General features: G+C 44.9%; 1 protein-coding gene across 13 annotated transcripts in view; it reads right to left on the bottom strand.

The window, feature by feature from the left end:
• The window catches only part of FRMD4A (FERM domain containing 4A), a 557,138-nt gene that overhangs the window by 183,146 nt on the left and 348,524 nt on the right, over positions 1-25,468 (bottom strand). For all 13 annotated transcript variants that reach the window (XM_048836550.2, XM_048836553.2, XM_048836548.2 and 10 more), the window contains one exon: positions 4,394-4,459. In XM_048836550.2, coding sequence (XP_048692507.2) covers positions 4,394-4,459 — 66 coding nt within the window. Of the gene's footprint in view, positions 1-4,393; positions 4,460-25,468 lie in introns of those variants that run through there.

The following is a 25,468-nucleotide window of genomic DNA, read 5'->3' as shown; positions in this document are numbered from 1 at the left end:
CAAATTTCTCCCCTCCCTCCTTGGGCTGAGGTATAGGCCCATAAACCATGTGTTGACAGACTTTGGACAACTAATTCATAAGACTCCAAGTCGGATCACAACTAATTCACAGACATAAAAAGAGGATACATTTGTCCAGTAAATTCCTTTTAACAAATCATTCACCCTGTTCTATCTGCAGCCTGCAAATCTCCCCAATGTGGCCCACAGGGCTCCAGCAGTTTTGGGGCCGGGTCTCTCCTTTGGCCCCACCTGCAGCCCCAGGCACTCCCCCAACAGGTGGTTTAAAATGGCCCGGGGCCCCGGCAGCACAGCAGAGCTGAGCGACATCTGCCTGCTCGCTCCAGTGGCTGCCAGCCCCTCCCTGCAGCCCCGGGGCAGGGCGGGGCTGTGCCTCCGCCCCAAGCGCCCCTGCGGTCAATGGGAATCTGCGGGGATGGTGCCTGGGGGCAGCAGCGTGTGGAGGCCCCCTGGCCCGCCCCGCCTTGGAGCCCCAGGTAAGCGCCCCACCACCCGACCGCCTCCCAGAGCCTGCACCCCCACCCCCTTCCTGCTCCCAAACTCCCTCCCAGAGCCTGCAGCCCCTCCCCCCACACCCCCTCCCACCCCCAAACTCCCTCACAGAGCCTGCACCCCCTTCCCACACACCCCAGCCCACAAAATCCCTCCCAGAGCCTGCAACCCCACCCCCTCCTCCTGCATCCCTACCCCCTGCCCCAGCCCAGAGTCTGCACCCAGCACCCAAACTCCATCCCAAAGCTTGCACCCCCAGACCCTCTCCCCCACCCAAACGCCCTCCCAAAGCCCTACCTCTCACCCCTTCTTCACCCAAACTCCCTCCCAGAGCCTGCACCCCAATCCCCTACTCCAGACCTCCTACTCCAGACCTCCTCCCCCACCCAAACTCCCTCCCAGAGCCTTAGGCAGGTGGGGGGGTGGAGTTATTTTGGGGGGGGGGCGGAGTTTTGGGGGGTGGATTCTGGGTGGCATGGGTGACATTATTGACCCACTGGGAGGATTTGAGGACTGGCACTGGCCCCAGGGTAAAATTTCCAGAAGCACCTGAGGGTACGTCTACACAGCCTGCCCAGGGGGCTTCACCCACAGCCCCCTCCCTAGGCTTCAGAGCCCGAGCTGAAGCCTGAATTGCAACGTCAAAGTGCTGCCTACAAAGCTCTTTCTAGACCACTAGCACAAGCCCACAAATCCACGCCTGTCAATGCAGGCTCGGAGACTTGCTGTCATGGGCTGCCTGCCGCAGGCTGTGTAGATGTACCCCTAAGTGATTTAGGAACCCAAGACCCAATTTCACAAGTGACTTAGCTGCTTAGGAGCCTAATGCTCACCGAAAGACAATGGGATATAAGCTCCTTAGGTGCGTTTGAAAATTTTACCCTTTATTTTTTGTTCCCTACAATTTTTGAACAACCGTCCAGAGTCACTTACAAATCAGTGCTGAAATGCATTTCCTGTGATTCAAACTGGTTTGAAAAGTCCCCATTCATCTTCTCCCTGTTTGCTATAGCGAAGCAAACACTCATCCTGCCCACCCCAAGCTTGTCAGCTGCCGGACATTAATTTGAGTGCTATGGGAAGTTTCATTTCCTGTTTCTAGTGCCACTTGTAACGAGGCTAGCAGCATTTGTAAGAAGAAAGTCATTTTTCTAATTCTTATCATTAATGCTCTGGAGTGCTCAAGGACAGGCCAGAATTTCCAGAGGGCTCAGAAGCTGCAATCAGGTCCCGATTTTCAAGAAAGCTCAGGTCCCGATTTAGGCAGCTAAATAAGTAGCCAGATTTTTCACAAGAACTTAGCACCCAGCAGCTTGCATTGGGAACATTTTTGTCAGACTCTTCCAGTTTGGGGATTAAAAAACAGAAAACATTTATTAAAAAAACACCACCACCAAAATGGTTTTGAAAAAAAACAAACTTTTTTTTTGGTTTCTGGTTTTTCGATGGGAAACTAACATTTTCATGGGAAATTTTGATGAAAGAAATCATGTTTTTAAAAATTTCCTGTGGAAAATAACTTGCCTTTTCCTACCAGTTTGATTCTTTTGAAAGAGCTACCCCTAACTGTGGGTGTTGAACATTTTTGAAAGTCTGGTTCAGTTTCTGTCTCTCTGTAGCTATAGAGTGGTATAGCTTTGTGTCCAAGAAATGGGCATATTAGTGGAAATACGTTACATTTTAAAATGAATCCATTCTAGTCAATGAATGAATTCTACAAACTGAGCTAGTGGATCTATGTAAATTAGGGAAATCCTAGCAGGGCCTACACATCATATACCTGTATGCCTGGATATTAAGAGTGTGGAGATGAAGAACATCTTGTCGGGTATCAATTTGTTATGTGTGCTACTGTACCTTAAAGAGATGATGCGTTTAGGCACTGATCCTACCCAGTGTAGGTGGGGAGCACTACACATGTAAGTGAAAGGTAAAATAGTGCTAAACACGAAAGGAAGAGCAGGGGAACCCAGCCCTGTATTAATGAGAGCTGTGCTAAATGGCTACCAAATTATTCCTGCTGAGTAGCGAGTGCATGGCCTGTACCTCAGCCATTCATTGCATGAGGAGGATCAAAGGTACGCACAGATTTCCTCAGACATTCCTGCCACTCTCTGCCCACCCCTGGCCAATTTCATTACTCTGGGTAAGAGGACAGGTGTATGAGCGGGTGGGGCCGGAAGCTTATTCCCATTCAGTGTGGAGGCCATGTGCCCACATGTCACCTCCTCCACTCACACGACTGCTATAGGCCGATCACCTCACCCAGCCTCCCGTGACCTGCTCAAGGACTTGCGGAACCAGGACCTTAGTCAGTGAGCAGTGAGGAGAAGGACCCGGAGAGTTCCTAGCAGGCGCAGTAATCACTGCAGCAAGTGGGTGCACACATGGTCTGTTAGTAACATCACATCACTTCATTAGCATTAGGATCTAGACCCTAGAGGCTGCTGGCCTGTCCCCTCAGCCCAGCAAGGAGTGACACCATGCCCAGGGTCTGGGTCAGGCCCCTTTCCCAGGATTTCAGCTGTACTTCTTCCACATCAAACTAACACAGCGCATCAATCATCCCTTCCCCCAGCCTGGGGTCTTTTACAGAGGCGTCCGTCTGTCTATTCCAGTCTGTCTATTCTACTCCACAGGCTGTCTGCCTGAGAGTCATGCCGTGCTCCAGGGCCTCCTGCAGGAGCCAGCCTGCTTCAGTAGCAGTCTCCCCTTGACCCGAAGGGCCAGCCACCCTGTGACAGGTCAAACCTGGGACCTTACTGTGACTGGCAGGAAACGCTCCCTTTCCTAGGACATGTGGCATGGACCGTCAGCTCCTGCTTTTCTAAGAGGAGCTCAATCCTGACTGACGATGTACCTTCAGAATCCCCAAGCATACAGAGTGAAGTATCTGTACTAAGAACGTACCTCCCACGGGCCCTCACAGGTCTTACGCAGTTATGGCAAGCTATCCCAGAGATTTCCAAGCCACTGCTGAGTGACCTCTCATCAAGCTGCAGGGGTTAGTTTGTGGGTCAGATTATACATTTTGAGGGGCAGGGGTGATGCTTCGTATGGTGCTGTGTACAATAAAACTCTGATCCTGATTGGGACCTCAGAGTGATTACTCTACCACAGTACAAATAGTACAGAGGAAGGAGAAAAAGCAGCCACAGATTTAAAACAGACACATATCCAGGAGACGTAAGTTCAAATCCCAGCAATCAGAAGAATGAAATAGCTACAGTTCGACTGCACACAAGTTCAAGGCATATTCATGAATCCTACTAGGTACATTCTGAAATATCGCCAAAGATAAATCACCTCTTACATTTCCATATGTTGCCTTTTATCCTGAAGCATGTACTATATACCTACACTGACATGCAAACTACATATGTGAGGGTCACTTTACCCATGACTGAAGCACCGCCGTCTCCGACAGCAGTTTAACATCACCCAGCGATGATTTCAGAATCGAAGAACAGCGTGTGTGCAACTGACACTGCAGAGAGAATTTTAGGTAGGCAGAATGTTGTTCCTGGAGCTGAAATTTGGCCAGGACATGATGGTTAATGCCTCAGAAGGTGTCATGGGATTATTAAGGACCACAAGCAACCCTGACAGTGTGGCCCCAGCTCCATTTTGGAGCACCGGTCCTGCTCTGACACAGAGTGAGGAGTGCCAGCTAATGAATCACTGCCAGCACTTCCTGCAGCACCCTGGAGGTCTCCCATTCTCTAAAGTCCTGACCCAGGTTGATGCTGCTTAGCTTGCAAGATCCAAGAGGATCCCAGCACAAAGTACCTGAATAGCAGAGAGCTTGCTACAAGCCCGATTTACTTCATATGGCGCAGAATTCAGAGTTGTGGCAAATGCTGCCATCAGTGGATATTACCTGCACAAGAAGTTCCAGCTTCCTGTCATCGAGGAGGTGCACTTGACATCGGCGGCCCTCCGTCATCTGCAAGAGAGAAGCAAACTATGTTTCAGGGTGCTTCATTTACAGGCTTGGCAAACATCGAGAGCTGCCGCTAAAGCACTGCAGGCATGCTCCCTTGAAGCCCTGTCCCAGCAAAGGGTTTCATTCCTTGTTTTCCCTTCCCTGGCACCAGGAAAAGAAAAGGTTGCATGAGACAAAGAAATAACACCCTTCCAACTTTCACTGCACAGCGCGGCTTTGACTCAGCTACAGAGAGCGGATCGCTCCAGCGTTGAAAATGAGGCCAAGGTGTGGAGTGAACGAGACCGCTAGTCCTGCACTGACTACGAGAAACAGCCCAGACGTTTCATACGTCTGCCCCCGTCTTCGGTGCTTTGCTTGGCCAATAGGCAGTGCCAGGGGAAACTTCTGTACAAGTTACAAGGAAGTGGTTGATGCATCATAGCAAAGATTCAACCATAGCTGAAATAGTTTAAAGGCTGGCAGGTCAAGTTCTTCCATGGTGTAACTCTACTGAATTCACTGGCGTTACATCAGGGATAAATTTGGCCCTGGATCTTTCCCACCTGCGCTCATCCACACTAGAAAGCTGCACCAGTTTACCTACACCGGTGTATAATTAAACTGGTACCACACGCCCAACATGGACACAGCTATATTGATTTAAAGGTGCTTTATACAAGTACAGCTATTCCAGCTATTCCCAGACATAATTATACCACTAAAATTTAAGTTTCAGAGTGGTAGCCGTATTAGTCTGTATCAGCAAAAACAACGAGGAGTCCTTGTGGTACCTTAGAGATGAACAAATGTATTTGGGCATAAGCTTTCATGGGCTATAACCCACTTCATCAGATGCATGGAGGGAAAAATACAGGAAGCAGGTATATATTTTACAGCACATGAAAAGATGGAAGTTGCCTTACGAAGTGGGGGGGTCAGTGCTAACGAGGCTAATTCAATTAAGGGGGAAGTGGCCTATTCTCAACAGTTGACAAGAAGGGGTGAATATCAAAGGAGGAAAATTACTATTGTAGTGCTAACGAGGCCAATGCAATCAAGGTGGATGTCGCCCATTTCCACCAGTTGACAAGAAGGTGTGCATATCAGCAGAGGGAAAATTTACTTTTTGTAGTGACCCATTTAAAACGTAAGTGTAGACCACGCCTCTTCCAAACTCATGTAGACTGTGGTTGCATTGAAATGCATGAGAGCACTTCCATGGAGTCAGGGAAGTTTCTCCATGGCCAGCCGGGAGTTTTACAGAGTGCCCCTATGGACAAGTCACTATGACCAAAAGTGTGAGATTTCTATGCACTGTTAGGCATTCAGAATCTGATTCAGCAAAGCACTGAAATAAATGCATAACTTTAAACATGTGAATAATCCTATTGGCTGTCAGGGGGATTTGTGCCTAAGTCATGTAGGAGCTTTTGAAACTTCCAGTCCTGTATTATACAGACACTCTCAGGGAGTAAGGCAGTAGCTTCGTTACTCCCTTTAAAGTCAATGCAAGTCATACAGGGAAAGCCCCATAGCAGCACTTTCAAAGTTGACTTTTTAAGGGTAATGCAGAATTAAGAATATTCTTATCTTAAGGCCAAGGCAGATTTCTGTGTATTGAGAGGATTCTATACACAATTCAATAACATTTCGTGCCCTGACAAGCTCTGTAGGTGTTGCTGAAACAGAATCCTCAAATATCTGCCAGAGTGAGCTACAATCTCCCCAGGATGCATTCTTTACAGTGCATCTGGGGTCTTATACCTGGAAAGCAGACACTTCCTCCAGGACTAGCTCAGCTCTACGTATGGGAGATAGCAGAGCTGACTCTAAGTTCAGAGGCCTTCTTTTAGAGAACCAGAGCAACCAGGATACTTGAGTCCAATGGGTTAAGCAAGGACAGCTTTGCCTTTAGATCTGAGTTATCAGGATTCAATGGGTTTAAAACCACACCCTACTCCAATTTCACAGAGCACTCTGCGACATTAAACTCCTAAAGGTGAGCTTTATAATCGGCAATATTAATCAAAGGCACCTTTTCTTTTCAGTTACCACCAACCCATGAGATTTATCACCCCGGGCATGTACAAACATCACTCAAAACCCTGCAGGCTTTGTCTGTGTTGCTAGTTATACCAGAACATCTTTTGAATACCAACAATGCTAACTAATTCCGGTTTCTTAGGCACAATTGGAGCTCTGGCATCCAACCCAAAGAAAATCCTTTGTAAAACAAGACTTCTCATAAATGTTAATTGGTTACCGCCATGGCTACAAACGGTCTTGCTACAAGATATATCTCTGGTAAGTAATGGCATGCAAAATATTGCTCTACATTGGTTATGTTGCTTGGTGAGTGAGATGTGCACTATAAACCTTGTTGGTATTTAAATGGTTTTCAACTCAGCTGTAAAGATGTGCTCTAGGCTTGCCATCTAAGGCCTCAGAAAAGAAGGAAAAGTGTGTTTCCCCACTTTTTCCCCATAGATCTCAGAGTGCCTTACGTAGTATTCCTGAGCAAGCAGGGACTCTCAGGTTTTACTAAAAGGCTTTCATTTAACTGTTCCATCAGCAACTGAATGGGGGAGACTGGATTCAATGTCTTACTTGGAGAACTTCAAAATAGTCTGTCTCCATGTCTCTCTCTAGCCTATTTCCTGTCCGACACCTGCAGGGTCCACAAGATGGTGCTATACCACACCTAAAAAAGGTGGAGAAGCATGTATATCCCAGTTTTACCTGTTCAATTAATTGTGGCAGAAAACTGGTAAGGGACTTGCTCAGGGCCACATCTTGAAGCAGTGGCAGAGATAAAAATATAATCCAATGCCCCTGACTCTCAGTGCTGTGCATAATCCACTAGATCACAGCAGCGCTTTTTAAAATAACAACATAAACATAAGAGTGGCCATACTGGGTCAGACCAAAGGTCCATCAAGCCCAGTGTTCTGACAGTGGCTAATGCCAGGTGCCCCAAACGGAATGAACAGACAGGTTATCATAAAGTGATCCATGCCCTGTTACCCAATCCCAGCTTCTGGCAAACAGAGGCTAGGGACACTATTCCTGCCCATCCTGGCTAATAGCCATTGATGGACCTATCTTCCATGAATCTATCTAGCTCCCTTTTGAATCCGGTTATAGTATTTGCCTTCATAAGAGGTTTTTTTTGTTTTTTAAATGTGCAGATATTTTTGGTTTTGCACTATCATGGCTCAAAAAAGGCTCAGTTTTCAACTGGAACTTTATAGCTTCCTGCTCCTTAATTTTGTAACCTCCTAGTTAAGTTTTGTTAGTAAAAGACTTCCCAATGCAAACAGATGGTATCCTGGAATTCAAAAATAAGTTACAGATATCGTGCATGACACAGAATCTCAATTAGGTGTGAAGTGTTGTGCAGATTTTGATCACCTGCAGAGATGAGAAACTGTCGGAAAAGTTAATGTATCTTTGGTTTTTGCAATATTGCTTATCACCAGAGCATCTGAGTGGCTTTCATGTTAGACTGGCAATTGCAAACTACCTAGCAGACTTGAAGGGATATGTAATAGTTTATATATAGTATGATCACATAGTATATATATCAGGGTGGACTGATTTTAAATGAAGGCAATACAAATCACAACTTTAATCATGATTTAAATTACCTCATGAAAAGCCATGATTTAATGAATTGATTTTAATCAAGTTTTCCCTTTGCACTTCCATTCTTTTCTAAAGAAAGGTGCATTCTCATTAGTTGATATCATCATTAAAACTTGTTGATTTACAACAAAATAGAGCTTTTACACTAGATCTGGCACATAATTTTGCTACATAGGAACTATAACTATATACATTTATATAAGCAATTATGTAGCTTAATATTCTCAGATGCTTATTAAGTGTCCATTTTTAGTATGTTAGAAAATGATGAATGGTATATTGCTTATTTACTAGATAATCAACTTTTTGCTCCTGCTTTGTGTCAAACTACTGCATTAAGGTGGTAACTGGAATTTAATTGAACACACAAAACAGCATATACAATTTATTTTTATTAAAGAAAACAACCTAAAGTGTTTTGGATATATAAACTTTTCTTATGAAAACATGTTTCACATTACAACTAAATGATTTATTAAAAAGAGGGATTAACTGTAGTCAGTGAATTACACTGATTATTTCAGGTCAGCCTGGGAAAATTTTCAAATATGCCTAACTGAAAGTGGCTGGAGCTTAACTTCCTATTTGCCGAAATCTCTTGAAAATGAGACAGTCTCCTAAGTTACTCAGGCTGACCTACTGTGCACTATTTATAAAGCTTGACCTCAAAAGTTAGATGATTTCCCCCTTGATTCTTTCTTTATATACAAAAAGCAGATTTTAACTCAAAATGTTTGATAGGGGCTCCTGGATTCAGCATCTTTATATTTCATTGAAATGTTTTAAAGGGATTGTAATAAGTTTAGGCCTTCACATATTTTGTATTAAATTCAGATTTTAAATATAAACCTGTTTAAAATTAAAAGAAAAAATATAATTTAAATAAAACCAAAAAAATCTGATTTAAATAAAAAATTTGATTTATTTTGATTTTGTCAAAAAAATTCTCAATTTTTATCCACCCTGATATACATGTGAAGAGCAGGGCGGGTTCCTTCACAGTTCATGCCCAAGTTTTATAGTATCAGTAGATTCCTATGCTTCATATTGTTTCTGAGATTGGAATCACAATGTAATGAACTGGCTAATGGGCATGGGTACTGTTGTTCTCTACTGGGCAGAACCAGAACTTTTTAGCTGACTGTCATAGGCCTTTTACTGTGACCACAAATGGAGATTTTCCTTGAGCTTATAACGAAAGGAGAATTTGGAGCAGGAGGAGCTGAGTTCTAGTCCTGCTGTTGTCTTCAAATTCAGTGTGGCTGAGATGTGCAGCACTGTGATAGCTGGGAAGCTGCTACATGCCCAGAGATTTCTTACAGACTTTTCCCTAAGATCAGGACCCCAGGCTAAGTGTATTATGTGTTTTTTCTTTCCTCTGAAGCAACAGGTACTAACCAGTGAAAAAGGCAGGACTACCAGACCAGTTATGAGCTAAGACATTATGGCAATGCCCATATTCCTGCTGGTTTCCAATTCCACAAGGGCACCTGCTCACACTGAAAGCTATTGTCCAGCAACAAAGTAAAACAAGCTCTATTAGTGTGTTGGAGTGAGAAGCAGGAGTGTTTCATGGCGCTGAAAGAGAGAACTGATCCAGCACATTCTGGCTGCACTGAGGCTGCTGCGTCTGCCCCTCTGCAAAGTTGCAATTCCCCAGTGTCTGCTCCTCTGGGCCGGTACCTCCATTGGTCTCTCAGGAGATGAACCAAGGAGCAGCTTTGGATTGTCACATAACAAGAGAAGAGAAATCAATGCCAATGCTCAACAGATGGAACCAGGGAGCAGGAGGTCACTAACCATTAACAATTGCTCAGTGGCAGAGGCGTTTGATGGGGGAGCCTGCAAAGAGTGGCACAAGGTCTTTAAACTCCATCAATAAGATCTTGCTACTATGAGAGGGGCACAGGGGGAGCTCAAAGCAGAAAGGGAGGCTGGGGACTTACTTTCCCTTAGCTACTAAAAGCATTTGGAGTATTCTGGGGGGGGGGGGGGGGGGGGAGAAGATTAAGAAAGGGAGGATTATGGGTAGAAGACAAGTATGCTTGATGGTGAAGGGAAACATGTTTGAGCATAAGAGATTGTTCATGAACAGGGATCCTAGAAATCCGTTTGCCATGGAAAAATACAGAATTTGCATTTTTAGTTTTAAAGTTTGTGAAAAAATAAAAACATATACAGTAGAACCCCATATATCCGAGCTTCCGTTATCCAGCTCTCTGGATTAACCGAACCGGGGCTGACAGCCCAAGCCCTGGGCAGCAGGGCTTGGGCTTCAGCTGAATTGCAATTCTATTAATTTTATTTTATTATAATGATTGATGGCACCAATAGGCTTTGAACTTGCTTAAAAACTATAAATACATCAATAAAATGTTATGGCCAACTGATACCTATATATATTGTGGCTAGGATAACTAAAGTTCAGCATTTCATTTTAATCACAGAAAAACACGGATTCTTCTGTTTTTTTATCAGAGAATGTTGGGGTTTTTTTTTTATAATGAAAAACTAGGATCCCTGTTCATGAATACTTCAAAGCTGGACTTTGTTCTGAGCTGGGCAGGAAATTATGCACCGGAGTGCCGCTGTAATACTGCAGGGTTTATTACTTTCACATTCAGTTCAAGAGTTATACCTGCTGCTTGCCAGGGAGAGCATCCGTCTGGGTTTCATTAATTTGTGGCAAGGCTTTAGGCTCAGATCCTCTGAGGTATTTAGGCTTCTAGCTTCCAGTGGGTGTTGGGAGCCTAAATACTTTGAGGATCTGAGCTTTTAGTGCCTATGTATTAGCAGGAGTGTTGTAAGCAAGATCTAAGAAATAATTCTTCCATTCTACTCAGCACTGATAAGACCTCAGCCGCAATACACTCCCATTAAAAAATTGTCCAATTCTGGGCACCACATTTCAGGAAAGATGTGGACAAATTGGAGAAAGACCAGAGGAGAGCAACAAAAATGACTGAAGGTCTAGAAAACACGACCTATGACGGAAAATTGAAAAACTTGGGTTTGTTTAGTCTGGAGAAGAGAAGACTGAGGGGGAGACATGATAACAGTCTTCGAGTACATAAAAGGTTGTTAGAAAAAGGAGGGTGATAAATCATTCTCATTACTCACTGAGGACAGGATGAGAAGTAATGGGCTTAAATTGCAGCAAGTGAGATTTAGGTTGGGCATTAGGAAAATCTTCCTGTCAGGGTGGTTAAGCACTGGAACAAACTACCTAAGGAGGTTGTGGAATTTCCATCATTGGAGGTTTTTAAGAAAAGGTTAGACATACACCTGTCAGGGATGGTCTCTCTTTCTCTCTCTCTCTCTCTCCCTCTCCGTGTGTATGTGTGTGTGTGCGTATATATATATATGTATAAAAAATCTCTGAGGCAGTGTGGTCTAGTGGGTAAAGTACTAGACTGATACCTAGGTTCAATTCCTGGCTCTACTGCTGGCATGCGAGGTGACCACAGACAAGTTACCTCACCTCTCTGCCCCAGTTTTTCCATTTGTAAAATGCGGATAACTATACTGACCTCCTTTGCCAAGTGCTTTGAGATCTAGGGATGAAAAGTGCTATGTGAGAACTACGTACACATTTGTTCATCCCAGAGTATTTCACCACAGCAGAAAGTAAATTCCTCTTAAAAGTTACTTGCTGACTCTCTTAGATCTTTGCCTTTTGCATTAAGGAAAGATTTTCTAGCTACCTTTGTTTGACATCAACATAAAGCTTTAAATCTCATTTGGCGACGGCTGCCCAAATATTTACGTAGTGCGTTTCTGAGGAAAGTATTACGTAGAGAGGCTGGCAGTTGTTTTGCACTGTTATGTGAACTATTTCAGCAGCTCACCTCTTCTCCATTCATCTGGACTCTAATGCCCAACACTGGCTCAGAGAGTCCTACAGACTGTCCCCAACATACCCTGGAAACACACCAGAACACTCAGTTAAATTCTGGTCACAGGTCAGCCTGCCAGTAAATTACCATGAGTGTGCACTGCTCACAGAATGGTTGGATTCAACACAAATAATGTTCTTTAAAAAAAAGAAACAGTTGCAACGTGATTCCTTTTCAGCTGCTCTTCAAAAAAAAAAATAAAAAATCCTGTAGGTGAAAACTGCCACACTAAATAACTCAAAGGCACAAAATGCAAATGCTATCTACAGTGGCAGTTCTATAAATATCCCTGGCACATTTCATTAGAAGTTGACTGCAGAAATAAAGAGGATACAGTGTATTCTTCCATGACTCAAATAAAATATTATAATTGGAAGCAGAATATTTCCTAAATGCTTGCTGCATGTACAGGAGGTAATTATTGTACTGAATACACAAAACCTGTGTCACTGGAGCCTGTTGTTTGGACAGGAGGAAGGAGAGATTGATTCCTTGATTAAAGGGATACTATTGGCTTAAAAATCATGCTCCTGTCTGAAAACTTTTAACTGACTTGTGGTACAGGAACTCCTAAATTGCTCAATCTGGAAGAGATGAGAGAGAAAAAATATTTTGGTTTACTTTGTGCTTTTACCAGCACTTTGGCCCTCATTCAAGAAAGCACCTCTGTGACAAGATGGACAGGTGCTTCACAAGCCCCAGCTTACAAGGGGTTAACCCAGACCCCCGCTTGTTGGCTGACTGGCGTAAGGATACAAAAGTAGAAGGGAAGTGACTACCTTGGCGAACAGTGCGACCTTCCCCTCCCAGCTGGCTAAGAAGCCAGAAAAGTCCCAGGCCTTTGAGATCTATTGTTCTGAGTGACTTGTTTACTTTTGGAATCCTTTGTTTTGTGACTTATTAAAAGGAAGCCCCGAGAAAAAGGACTGAGAGTCATTCATCTTCCCCAGCCAGTAGGTTGGCCCACTGGCCCACAATCCCTATTAGGGAAAACACTTACGCATGTGTATAAAGTGAGGCACGTGTTTACATGCTTTTGAGAATCAGGGCCTTTGTGCACAGTAATTTTCACTGCTTTCCTTTGCACAGTCTGTTAGTCAGGCATTTGCCCCTGTTGTCTGTATGGGTCTTTTATGAAGGACCAGGGGAGAGAAGAAATGTTTTCAAAAGAGGAAAAAGTGATTGTAGAACTACAAAAATTGGCACAATTGGAAATACTTCTATCACTTAGGGCTTAACGGACTACGGTCCAAGTTGACAGTGTCTCTGATGTTTGTAAACTGCTCTGAGATCCCCAGATAGAAAGCAATACAGAAATGCAACACAGAAAGCAATACAGAAATGTTCTCATATTTGTTCTATTATTATAAAATACCTAGGATCTTTGGTAGAAGAGGCTAATGATGTTTAGGAACCAGTGACCTAAATAATATTTTAGCAGCAAGTCCTACGAAGTCCCGGTGCCATTTTGGAGTCAGAACACACTAAACCCAGGGGCACTCTGTGGATTAATCTTCTTTCATTCACAGCTATTCATGCTGTTCTTCTTTACCAAGAATGCTATTCAGCAGTCTGTGCTAGAAGAGGTTAATTGTAAGCCTGGTGGTTCTTCCCTAGGAAGGATGTTGATCTTTGTTCTCTAAGCCCTGTCCTCAAGCATTGGCCATCTACTAAAAGTCTTTCTGTAGTGGAACTGACTAGGATCTATGGCACCCCTTTAAAGCAATGGCAGCAACAGGCAGCATCCCTTTTAAAGTTAATGACAACCTTAATGGTGATAGTAGACGTAAAATTAGATATGAGCTCATAAAACACGACAGTGTTGAACGTTCCTCGTGTCCTCTAAAGCTGAATATAGGTAAACAGTTAGTTGGGAAGGTGCCAGCAGGTGGCACTGAAAAATACGTAGTATTGTTCTTGGGTTTTGTAGGCTATCTGCAACTTATGTGTAATGCAGACGGCTTCCTTTGCCCTGCGTTTTACAGCAGTTCTTAGTGGTAAGAAAAAAACCCACAGTGAGACTGTGGGTTTCATACACTGAGACCATTACATTCCAGACAAGGGGAGTGACATGACATTGGTGCAGTGCCAGTTACAGTCCTGGCCCTTTAAAATTCCTCCTCTCCTGCAGGAAGGGCATGGCGGTGGTGTGGCTATAAACAGGCCTTCAGCGTTATTCAATGGACTTCACCTGGCAGGGCAGGGCATCCTCGGCACAACAGACAGTATTTTAAAGGGCCGGGAATGCGGAATAGTGCAGACATTTCTGGGACTGTCAATGCCAAGAAGATAGCAACAAATAAGATGGAATTTAAGAGACCTATAACAAAAATGAGTAAGTGGGTGGTTAGGAGGATTGACTTCTTGGGAGGAAAGATTAAACACAAAATATGTATAGCCTAAGGGGAATAACTTAACTATCTGCAGGATGGGAACAGCAACAAGGGGAGAAATTATTATGGGCTATCGGTGGAGTTAAATAGGAATAACGGGATGAAATTAAACAAAGAGCAAATTTAGATTGAATACCTGGAGTAACATGTTCCCTCGCCTGAGGGTGCGAGTGTCCTCTGTCCCCAGCACTTCCGCTCTATGCCTCTCCTTACGTTTTGAGCAATACTGCCCCAGGAGCTGCTGAGTTCACTATTTTACCTTGACAGCTGCCAAAAGAACTCTTGGCCTACAGAGGGATCCTTTTCTTCCTAACGCGGGGAGGGTACCATTCATGCCTATGTAACTCAGGGTATGTCTCCACAGCAACTGCAAGGCGTGACTGGGCACCCCCAAGCTAGCTTTGACTGAGCTAGCTCATTGGCAATAGCACCGTAGCCGTGGCAGCACGAGTGGCAGGATGAGCTAGCTGCCCAAATACAATACTGCCTGGCACAGTGGGTACGGAGTCGGGAGGTTACTCCACGCTGCTGCGGCTACGCTGCTGTTTTTAGCAACTAGTTGGATCAAAGACACCCAGCGGCTCCCAAGGCACTTACACACTTTTGAAAATCTTCCCCAAGTCATTTTCTCCACAGGTTGTTTCTTCCACAAACACCAAGGGATGTAAAGGCCCAGATTCAACAAAGCATGTGCTTACACCCTTTTGTTTATGATAGGCCTTGCTGAATCAGGTCCAAGTGAACATTCTCCGACTGTCTCCTTATACCCTTATGTCCGTTTACAGTACAAAGCCGAGATTCTCAAATGTGAAGACCTAGCACGCCACATCTAAAACTGAAACTACTTAGTATTTGACCTTGTAGTTAGAATGGATTCTTAGTCTGACACTGTACTTTAAGCCAATCAGCATTCTACCCAACAGACTTCTGAATCGGCTCATCAGTGGTATATGTTTGAGAAACGCTGGCCTCAAGGGCCTACTTTCAACAGTATCCTGAGATAAGGAATTTCTTTCCTGGACATGCCGGTTTCCTCACCAGAATGATTGCTATGTTGTTTTATGTCACCGATCGCTTTCCTCTCTGAAAATAATATGTGTCTATATTCTTTTGAAAAACAAAGGAAACCTGGACATTCCACTCCCCTTTCTTCCTTTCACAAACCTGACATTGTTTCAAAGCATCGGGGTATTTTCAATATTTATGTTTTGCTGTTTCAATTATTTCACCCACCCACCGTTCAAACAGACCCTGCCTAGGAAAACAGGTTGTGTGGGCTAACGCATTTTAACAACACCCATTTCCAAACACTAGTATAGCGAGAGTTTAACCCCTTTAAGGCATGTTATTCAGCCTAGGTTCCAGGGCTAGGGTGGACCACGAACAGCTAGCATGTTTTTCATCATGACCTATTTTCTTAGTCTGAGACACAGCCAAAGATTCATTGGTCACAGGGTCAGACCTCTCAAATGCTGCTCTGTTTGCAAAATACTCTGCATTTGGGTGCGGACCCTGAAAATGCTTCTTCCTTCCCACGTGCATGGCTCCTTACCATATAGGCTTCCATTCAGCAAGGCAGTTAAGCACATGCTTAACTTTAAGCACCTGTTCAAGTCCATCTTGCAAAGTTAAGCATGTGCTTAAGTGTTTATCTGGATCTGGGCCATGCTGCCATCCAGCCTTTCCTTATGGTTGGATCTGGGAAGTGTTCGTTGCTCCTGTCTGACATCTGTACTTTTAATGTAATTGTTACAAACACCTCAAGATGATAAGAGCTATAGAAATGGAATAAATAATAAATAAATGAATGATCTATCCTGTCAGGACACCTGCTCCACCCTCTGCCAGCTCAGGATTGTTCCCAGCATTACATTTTCCTCATGCTTTGTCCAGACTAGGTTAAAATGAGTCAAGTGATGGGGCTTCCATCACTTCCCTTGGGAGACTATTGCACAGGCTAATAGATCTAATAGATCAGTTTCTGCCTAGAGCTGACTGCAACTGCTGCTAATAGAGGGAACCCTGAAGTCACTCAGAAATGTTCTGCTCAGTTGCTTGTGACTCCTGACTGCGAAGTTGATATGCTGTGCGTACCGAACGCTGGGAAGTGGCTTTAGGTGTCTTGGAAGACACTTGATCAATGTGCCAGCTTAACACGGAAATGTAAAGAGCAAATGCTACCAATGCTCTGCTTTCTGCGAGCATTGCAAAAGGTGGGGGGGGAAGCAGCTACTAGCCAATGGAAATGACATGAATGGACTTGACAGTGATATACTGTCCTTACTGCATATGTATGGGCTTCATGATGAATTATTATTTGTATGACAGTAGCGCCCAGAGACTGTAATGAGGGAGTGAGGTGCCATTGTGCTAGGCACCGGACAAACATGTAGTAAAAGAGACCTGAAGAGCTTACAATTTATGTTAATGACAAGACACAACAGATGGACGAAAGAAACACACACTTACGTATATTGTAAGCTTCTTTGTTTCCTGTGTTTGTACAGCACCTAGCAATGGGGTTCCTAGACACTTCAGCAGTACAAGTAAATAGGAAGAAGAAAGAGGTGAGGGGTTGGTTGGGAGGGAGGATGAAGAGTCTGAGAAAGGAGTATGTTTTTGCATAGATTTGCAGAGCATCCAACATTAGGGTGGTTGGCTGATGGAAGTTTCGAGCATATCTCTCGGTGTTTTGATACCTGGGGCCAGACATCACTTCCCCTCCCACACTCCCATATTAGTCCCAATTTTTAGCATGGAAATCCCCACTGACCAAGAGACAGTGTGGTCTAGGGAACAGGACTGGGAGCCAGAGTTCTAACCTCTGTTTCACAACTGATCTGCTGCATGATCTTGGACGTTATGATTAGTTTGTTATCTGTATTACCATAGAAGCCCTAGTTATGGACCAGGACCTCACTGTGCTGGGGGCTGTACAAACAGAACATGCGGTGCCTGCCCCAAAGAGCTACAGTTTAAGTATAAGACAAGAGACAACAGCTGGATACAGACAGATGGGGAAGCACAAGGAGTCACCATGATAGGCAGTAGTCTCACAACACCAGTTGTCAAGTCACTTCACTTCTTTATGGCCTTTACTACCCTTTTTCTGACTTGTCTACTTACATTGTAAGCTCTGTGAGTTTGTACAGTGCTTGGGACAGCGGGCCCTGACCTTGCTTAGGACATCTAGATACTAATGTAATATAATTAATAATAAATTATTTCCCCCCAAGGTGTTTGAGTAGCTGTTGACTCTTCTACGGCTGACTTTTAATTCTTTTTAACAAATCATCAAAAAAAAAATCAAATCTTTCTGATGTCACCAGCCTTTTACCTCATCATGTTTTCCACAAATGTCTCCTGGTCTAATTCCTTTGTGGATGTGGACTGGGTGGTAATTTTTACAAGAAAACAAACCAGCCATGAGAAAACATTTGCAGAAAGTTTGGCTTAACTATATAGGAAAACAGGACAATTTCTTTGTGGTTGAAACTAATGTGATCTGCTGGAAAAAAAAAATCAATGTGGGTTCCTAGGAGACTGACCAAACTGACCTAGATGCTGGAAGCAACAGAATGTGTGAAATATTCTTGAAGGGCAAATCAGGACTTAATTCTTAAAATACCCATTTTAGTGCCATCTGTTGTGTTTATTGTACTGCTTCACATTCACACATTTAGGGGGTGTAGTTGCTTTTATTAGCTGAGTAGGCTGTTTGGGGTTATGCACAACACAGACTTTCAGTAACTGTACCATATATTTAATTCACAGGGCCAGATCTTCAGCTGGCATAAGTGGATGCTGCTTCATGGAAGTCAATGGATCGACACCAGATGATGGTATGCACCATAGCCCTGAAGCTGTGTGTCAAACTGTATTACAAGGAGGATGGGGAAGCACACAGAGTGTATTGGGCTTAAGGATGGGAGACTTACTGCCAAAGTCCTGCATGCTTTATTAGAGGCAGGGCCAACCTGCAAACTTTGGCTACAGATTAGAATTTCTACCTGCAAGGATATTGGAACAAATGATTAAACAATCAATTTGTAAGCACTTGGAGGATAACAGGATTATAAGGAAAATCAAGAATAAATCATGCCAAACCAAACTAATTTCCTTCTTACACAGGGTTACTGGCCTAGTGGATAGTGGGGAAGCAGTAGACGTGATCTATCTCGATTTTAGTAAGGTTTTTGTCACAGCCCCACTTGACATTCTCATAAGCAAACTAAGGAGCTGTGGTCTAGATTAAATTACTATAAGGTGCGTGCACAACTGGTTGAAAGAACATCCTCAAAGAGTAGTTAGCAGTCATGGTTCACTGTCAAACTGGGAGAGTCTAACTAGTAGGGTCATGCAGGGATCAATCCTGGGTCCAGTACTATTCAATATTTTCATTAATGACTTGGATAATGGAATGAAGAGTATGCTTATAAATTTGCAGATGACACCAAACTGGGAGGGGTTGAAAGCATTTTGGAGGACAGGATTAGAATTAAAATGTCTTTGAGAAACTAGAGAATTAGTCTGCATTCAACAAGTTGAAATTCAATAAAGACAAGTGCAAGGTACTACACTTAGGAAGGAAAAATCAAATGCACATCTACAAAATGGAGAATAACTGGCTAGGTGGTTGCACTGCAGAAAAGGATCTGGAGATTACAGTAGATCACAAATTGAATATGAGTGAACAATGTGATGTAGTCGCAAAAAAAGGCAACTATCATTGTGGGGTATTTTAACAGGAATGTCTTATGGAAGACCAGGGAGGTCATTTTCCCGCTCTACTCGGCACTGCTGAGGCCTCAGCTGGAGTACTGTGACCAATTCTGGTCATCACACTTTAAGAACTTGATGATTACCTGTTCTGTTCATTCTCTCTGGCATTGGTCACTGTCGAAAGACAGGATTCTGGGCTAGATGGACCTTTGATCTGACCCTGTAAGGCCATTCTTACGTAAGAAAGATGGGGACAAATTGGAGAGTCCAGGGGAGAGCAACAAAAATGAGAAAATGTTTAGACAACCTGACCTATGAGGAAAGGTTTAAAAAACTGGGCACATTTAGTCTTGTGAAAAGAAGACTGGGGGAGCGGGGAGGAGGACCTGATAACAGTCTTCAAATATGTTAGGGGCTGTTATATAGAGGTCTGACTGTGCTCAATTGTTCTCCAGGTCCACTGAAGGTAGAACAAGAAGTAATGGACTTAATCTTCAGCAAGAGAGATTTAGGTTAGATATGAGGAAAAACTTTCAAACAACAAAGGTAGTTAAGCTCTGGAACAGGCTTCCGAAGGAGGCTGTGGAATCCCCGTCACTGGAGGTTTTTAAGAATAGGTTGGACAAACGCCTGTCAGGGCTGGTCTAGGTTCACTTGATTCTGCCTCAGCACAGGGGGCTGGACTAGGTGACCTCCTGAGGTCCCTTCCAGCCCTATATTACATGATTTTATGCAGTTTTGGTCTGGGCCTGTCTCCGTCCTGTGGGCTGGACTGTGCCGCTCAGGCTCAGCTCAGAGCTGGGATTGCGGCAGAGCTGCCCTGCCCCAGGGGGAGCTCCTGAGAGGCATTATGACTCTTATATGGGCACAATACCTCCCCGAGGGGACGGTTCAGGATGTGCTGCCCCTCTGCATACACACAGCGCTCCTGGCTGGGGAGTGCAGGCTGTGAGGTATGGTCCTGCCTTCTCCCCACCCTCCCTTGTGAGGCCCAGCTCCCACAGATGCGCTAGTCCTGAGCAGCCTTTGCATTAAGGGAAGCGTAGGTGCCACAGGCAAAGCTAGGAGTGGAAGTTTGGGTGGGCTCTGACTTTCGGGTGGCCAGGCAATGACAGACTGTGCTATCCACCGGCCATGCCGGCTGGCTGTGCAGCCTGGCGGGGGCAGGGAGTGCTGGTCCCCTCGGCTGTGCAGCAGGGGAAGAGAGGGAGCCGTTGCCCCACTGCAGGGTATGGGCTGCTCGCCTTCAGCTGGGGACTCGCGTCTTCTGTGAGCTGTACGGCCCCTGTGCGGGGTCGGCTCCAGCTGTGCTGCAGGGGCATGAACAGGGGGCGCAACTTGGCCCGGACTCTGTATTGAGTTGCCCAGCACAGTGCATCCTCTCCTAGGAGCTCTGCAGAGAGACTGGCCTCGCTGCTGCCTCCCGCCATGCAGGGGATGAGTTGTGTGGAGAGAGCCACGGGCCAACGGGCAGCTCCCGAGCACCTGCTAGTCCAGCTTCTACCCCGATGCCACACCCTCCTCCTGGCCCTGGTGCTCCCAGACACGGGGCTTCACCTGCCGAGCTGGGCACGAGCTTGAGCTGGCTCAGAAAATGGCAAGGCAGAGCTGAAGGGCAGGCCCATAGCTCCATCCTGGAGTTCAGGTGCCTGAGTGACGCTCCAGGGCACTGTGGCAGCACTAGATCCCTGCTCAGATTTGGCTGGGCCACCTGTGGCTATGTCCCGGTAGGAGCTGCAAGTGTGGCCAGCCCTTTAGCAGAGATGGGGAGGGGAAGACAGTTTGCTGGACACACAGCCAGTACCGCTACAGTCCCTGCTTCCTGCCCCCAGCAATGACAGGATCTTGTACTCGCAACAGCAATCACTTTACCCACCAGTGACATGCACCCACTTCTGGAGTGAACCACAGCGGCTATATAACAGCACACAGCAACACTACACCAGAGTTTGGGACAGGAATCGAAAAATACTAAACATGGTTTGCAACTGACTCGTGCCTAACTTCTGCCACACTGATCCATTCCGTGCCTAAGCGGAGAGAGGCAGCACAAGGGGCTGCCCCAGAATCTCTAAAACTAAAGAAAGACCATTTCAAGGAGTTTCCTCCTGTTCTCATGCAGCATGTTTGATGCAGGCCGAACTTTCTAATGCTTCCCAGATGCTTCTGGATGGCCTCCAAATCTCCACGGTCTCACTCAGGTATACATCTCCCCTCCCCCCATCCAATTTCATCTTGCTGCATGAGTCCAAGTGGAAGCCTTCTGTTGCCATGTTACCGTTTCCTAAATGGCTATAGAATTTCCCATGGCAAATTTCCCATCCCAAACCTCTCCAGAGTTTTTTTTTAAAAATCCCAACAAGTTTAACATCACAAGGGGCTATAGGAAGAGCCTTAGCAATTTGCTTTTCTCCAGCCTGCTTCATCATTGCGCTGTGCATGTGCGTATATAAACCAGGCACCATATCTTATTACAAATCCCCTAAGACACCCTCGTCCTCTACAGCAAATATTTCATTTGAAAATGAAGGGGTCCAATCTCCCCCTTGATACAAAAGCATACGTGGCAGTTGGGTACCATGGTGACAGGCACCCTAGAGAAACCCAACATAGAGTTTCAGCGATGCTAATAAGAGTTACCATTCATGTATATATCAAGGGCAAAATAGACCTCTAAAAACAGTGTGATCTACAGTCTCTCGCTGACGGGAGTAAAGTTTCAGTAACAAATGAATATGGTAAAAACTGAAGAGATTCTCTGTGACATTGCATAGGGCAGGCACATGCTGATAATAAAGGGGATGGAGTGGTTGTTTGGTTTGGGGATTTAGGAAGCTTAATTGAAAGTGCTGTTATGAAGATTTTTGACTACAGGATATTGTGCTGATTCCGAAGGTCATTTGCTTGATACAGCAGTTTTCACAGTAGACTTGTCCTATGCAAATGCTGTCTAACAGCATGAGGTTCATATGTTTTGCTGCTCTGCCATTGGCAGAGTTGTTCCTGACTATACTGGTGCTTTCAGCACAGAAGGAGAAGATACCGATGATAGTTCAGTGTGTGTGGTATGGCTGTAGCCACACTGGAACCCATGTGGCTAGGAAACTAAAACAAGAGTGGATTTATTTTGATTGAGGGATTTTGAACTTCTAAGAAGGAAAACTCTAAACACAGGATCAAAGCCTTGCACATTTGCCAGCACAGCATTCATTGTCTAAAAGCACTCACACATTCCTACAATAATCACATCGCGTAAGGACTTATATGGGACGAAATGGGTTAGAAATTGCTTTGAATAATTTCCAGCGTGTTTTATTTTTACAAATACTGCAGCTCGCCTTCTAGACTGGGTGTGAAGCATTGTAATAGTAATACTTCGTTTTTATATAAAGTTCTTCGTTTGGTGATTTCAGTGAACTTTACAAACTTCGCTTGATTAAATCATACAACACCCTGGTGAAGCAGGTAAAGGACAAAAGGGTCACTTAGCCACCTAGCACGTAAAAGGTAGCCACCTCTGGGATGGAACGCAGCAACCAGCATGAGGCAACATTCCACAAGAGCAAAGACGCAAAGAAGCAAGCCATATCCAATTGAAAACTGCAGTGGGAATATAAAGCAGAAAGTGTCTAGTTGCCTGAAATGGAATTTGGAACATTCCTACTCTTATGAAAGTGCAATGGGCTCTTTAAGTACCGAAAGAGGCCAAGACCCTGGGTTCAGTTCTATCTTGTGTTTTAAATTCCTCCAGGGATTTAAAGAGGAGCCCCCTGGGAATACACTCATTGTACAGGGATACTTCATGGAGCTGCCAGCCCTGGAATAGGGGGTGTAGCAGGGAAGTGATCATGACCAGAGCACACCGTGCTCCAGTGACTCGTCTGGTGGATGGCCCTGAGGGGGCTGTTGTAGCCAAAGAAGTAGGTCATCAGTCCCCCAGCTGCCCCATAAGGAGCCGGAACGCAGAGGTGGCTTGGAACAGAGGAAAAGAGACTCAAACCCCTTGAGTTTGTATTTCATCAACATGACAGCGTCCCCCCACCCACCACACGGGAGCCTCTATTCAGTATTGAATCAGAGAGAAGAGCACTGTGGCAGTCAGTTGTGGTCTCTAATGGACAGATCTCAATACCAGGAAGCCAGGACACCTAGACTCCACTATAAGGCCACAGAGAATCATTTCTCTTCTTCCATTTTTCCCTTCTGTAAAGTGGGTAATATTGATACTCATGGACCTCACTTGGAAGGGGGCTTGGGAGGACTAAGCAACTAGTGCTCATACTTTGCAAAATGCATGTGCCAAGAGGTTGTTAGGTACCCAGTCCCCACCACCGCCTCCTGAAGCACCAAGGCATTGCCTGGTAGACTGCAATCCACATTTGATCCAGTCCAGCCCTTCTTAGCCCTGGTGAAAGATCACTGTGCCACCAGGCAACATCTTCAGGAGACGCTGTTGAACAGTGAACCTGTCTAACTCTTACTTTCCTTTCATATAAACCAAGACTCTTCCCTCATCACCCCACTCCTCATCAACCTTGTTCTCTGTCCTCTCCATGGCTGTCTGTCTATCACTGGCCTCTTTTCACATCACACCTTGCTTGGTGCGATAGCCTCCTCCACTCCAGCTCCTGCCACAGCTGTAGCATCCACTGCAGTGACTCACCATCTTTTCTCTCCTGTCTATACCCTGTGGTTTTACTCTTCCTCTGCTGTTATTTAAGCCCCCAGGACTCTCCTAGTATTATACAAATACTAACCAACAGCAATAATCATCATCCTATTTCTCCTCCTCGCTGCAGTCTTTAGGTCTGTAAAATATGTTGGGGTACTGTTTGTATGGAAGATGCTGTACATCTAAAGTTGTGCTGTCATGTGTCATATCACCCGTAAAGGCTTGATCCAATGGTCACTGAAATCAATGGCAAGGCTCTCACTGATTTCAATGGATGTTGGTGGAGGCCCTATATGATTTGACAGTCAGCTCACAGGATGCAGTAGCTGAAAATTTTCACTCTCCATTAATAAATTCAGAGTGCCTGGGGAGGAGAGCACTAGAAGATGGCTATCAGATCAAGAGTGGGTAGAATCATAGAATCATAGAATATCAGGGTTGGAAGGGACCTCAGGAGGTCATCTAGTCCAACCCCCTGCTCAAAGCAGGACCATCCCCAATTAAATCATCCCAGCCAGGGCTTTGTCAAGCCTGACCTTAAAAACTTCTAAGGAAGGAGATTCCACCACCTCCCTAGGTAATGCATTCCAGTGTTTCACCACCCTCCTAGTGAAAAAGTTTTTCCTAATATCCAACCTAAACCTCCCCCACTGCAACTTGAGACCATTACTCCTTGTTCTGTCATGCAAAAGTGCGGGTAATACTTCCTCACTAAACCAGTGATCACTCTTGTACCTAGCTTCATTTTCATAATGGCACAGGTACCACATTCCTAGCATGTGTCTTAAAAACAACTTTATCTAGAGCACAAGGGTTTATTTTACCTTCTCACAGGGCTAGATCCAGCCAGCCTTACTCCTGCTGAGTTGACTCCTCACTTGTAGACTAAGGTCAGGTCTACACTACAAACTTATAAATCGGTATAACTACGTCACTCCAGGGTGTGAAAAAAAATCCCGGTGTCAACAGTGCTAGGTCGACAGGAGAGCTTCTCCCGTCAACATAGCTACCGCCTCGTGGGGAGATGGATTAACTACGCGGACGGAGAAGTTCTCCCATCGGTGCAGTAGCGTCTTCACTAAGGCATGACAGCGGTGCTGCTGCAGCACTGTACATGAAGACAAGCCCCCCGGAACTACTAATAGCAATTTCTACCATTTTCCTCCCCTCCTGATTGATCCCCCACTTTGCAGAAAATACAGTTCCCATTCACAGCTCAGGTTGGTGTTGATTCCCAGGCATTTCAAAATATTGTATCTAATTAAAGGAAGCAACAGGTATTTAGCTACCACGGACTTCTGCCACAGTGCCCGCCGCACGCTTTGTGCTTAAATAAACTCCATGTTCCATGGCAGAAAATGATCAGACTTGTCTGCTGCTGAAACTCTACACCACCAGCGGCTTTTCCTCCTACAGCACAAGGCAATTTGGGTTTATTCCTGCACCAGTGAAATCCATGGAAGATTTGAACGGGAACAGCAGCAGGCCCCCATACGCTGCTGTGGATGGGCTGATTGTACTGTTCCTAAAGGTTAAATCCCAAACCAAGCTCCCATTAAAGGCTGCTTCAAAGATTTGATTTGCCACCGAACCTTAGTGGTATTAAAAAAAATTATGAATGGACTCCAGGTTATTGAGAAAGGACAAACCCTAAATAGTTCTGACACATTGGGACCAGATCCTCAGCTGGTATAAATCA

Source organism: Caretta caretta, chromosome 1 (genome assembly GCF_965140235.1).
Source record: "Caretta caretta isolate rCarCar2 chromosome 1, rCarCar1.hap1, whole genome shotgun sequence".
Lineage (NCBI taxonomy): Eukaryota > Metazoa > Chordata > Testudines > Cheloniidae > Caretta > Caretta caretta.
This window is presented reverse-complemented; position numbering and strand designations above follow the sequence as displayed.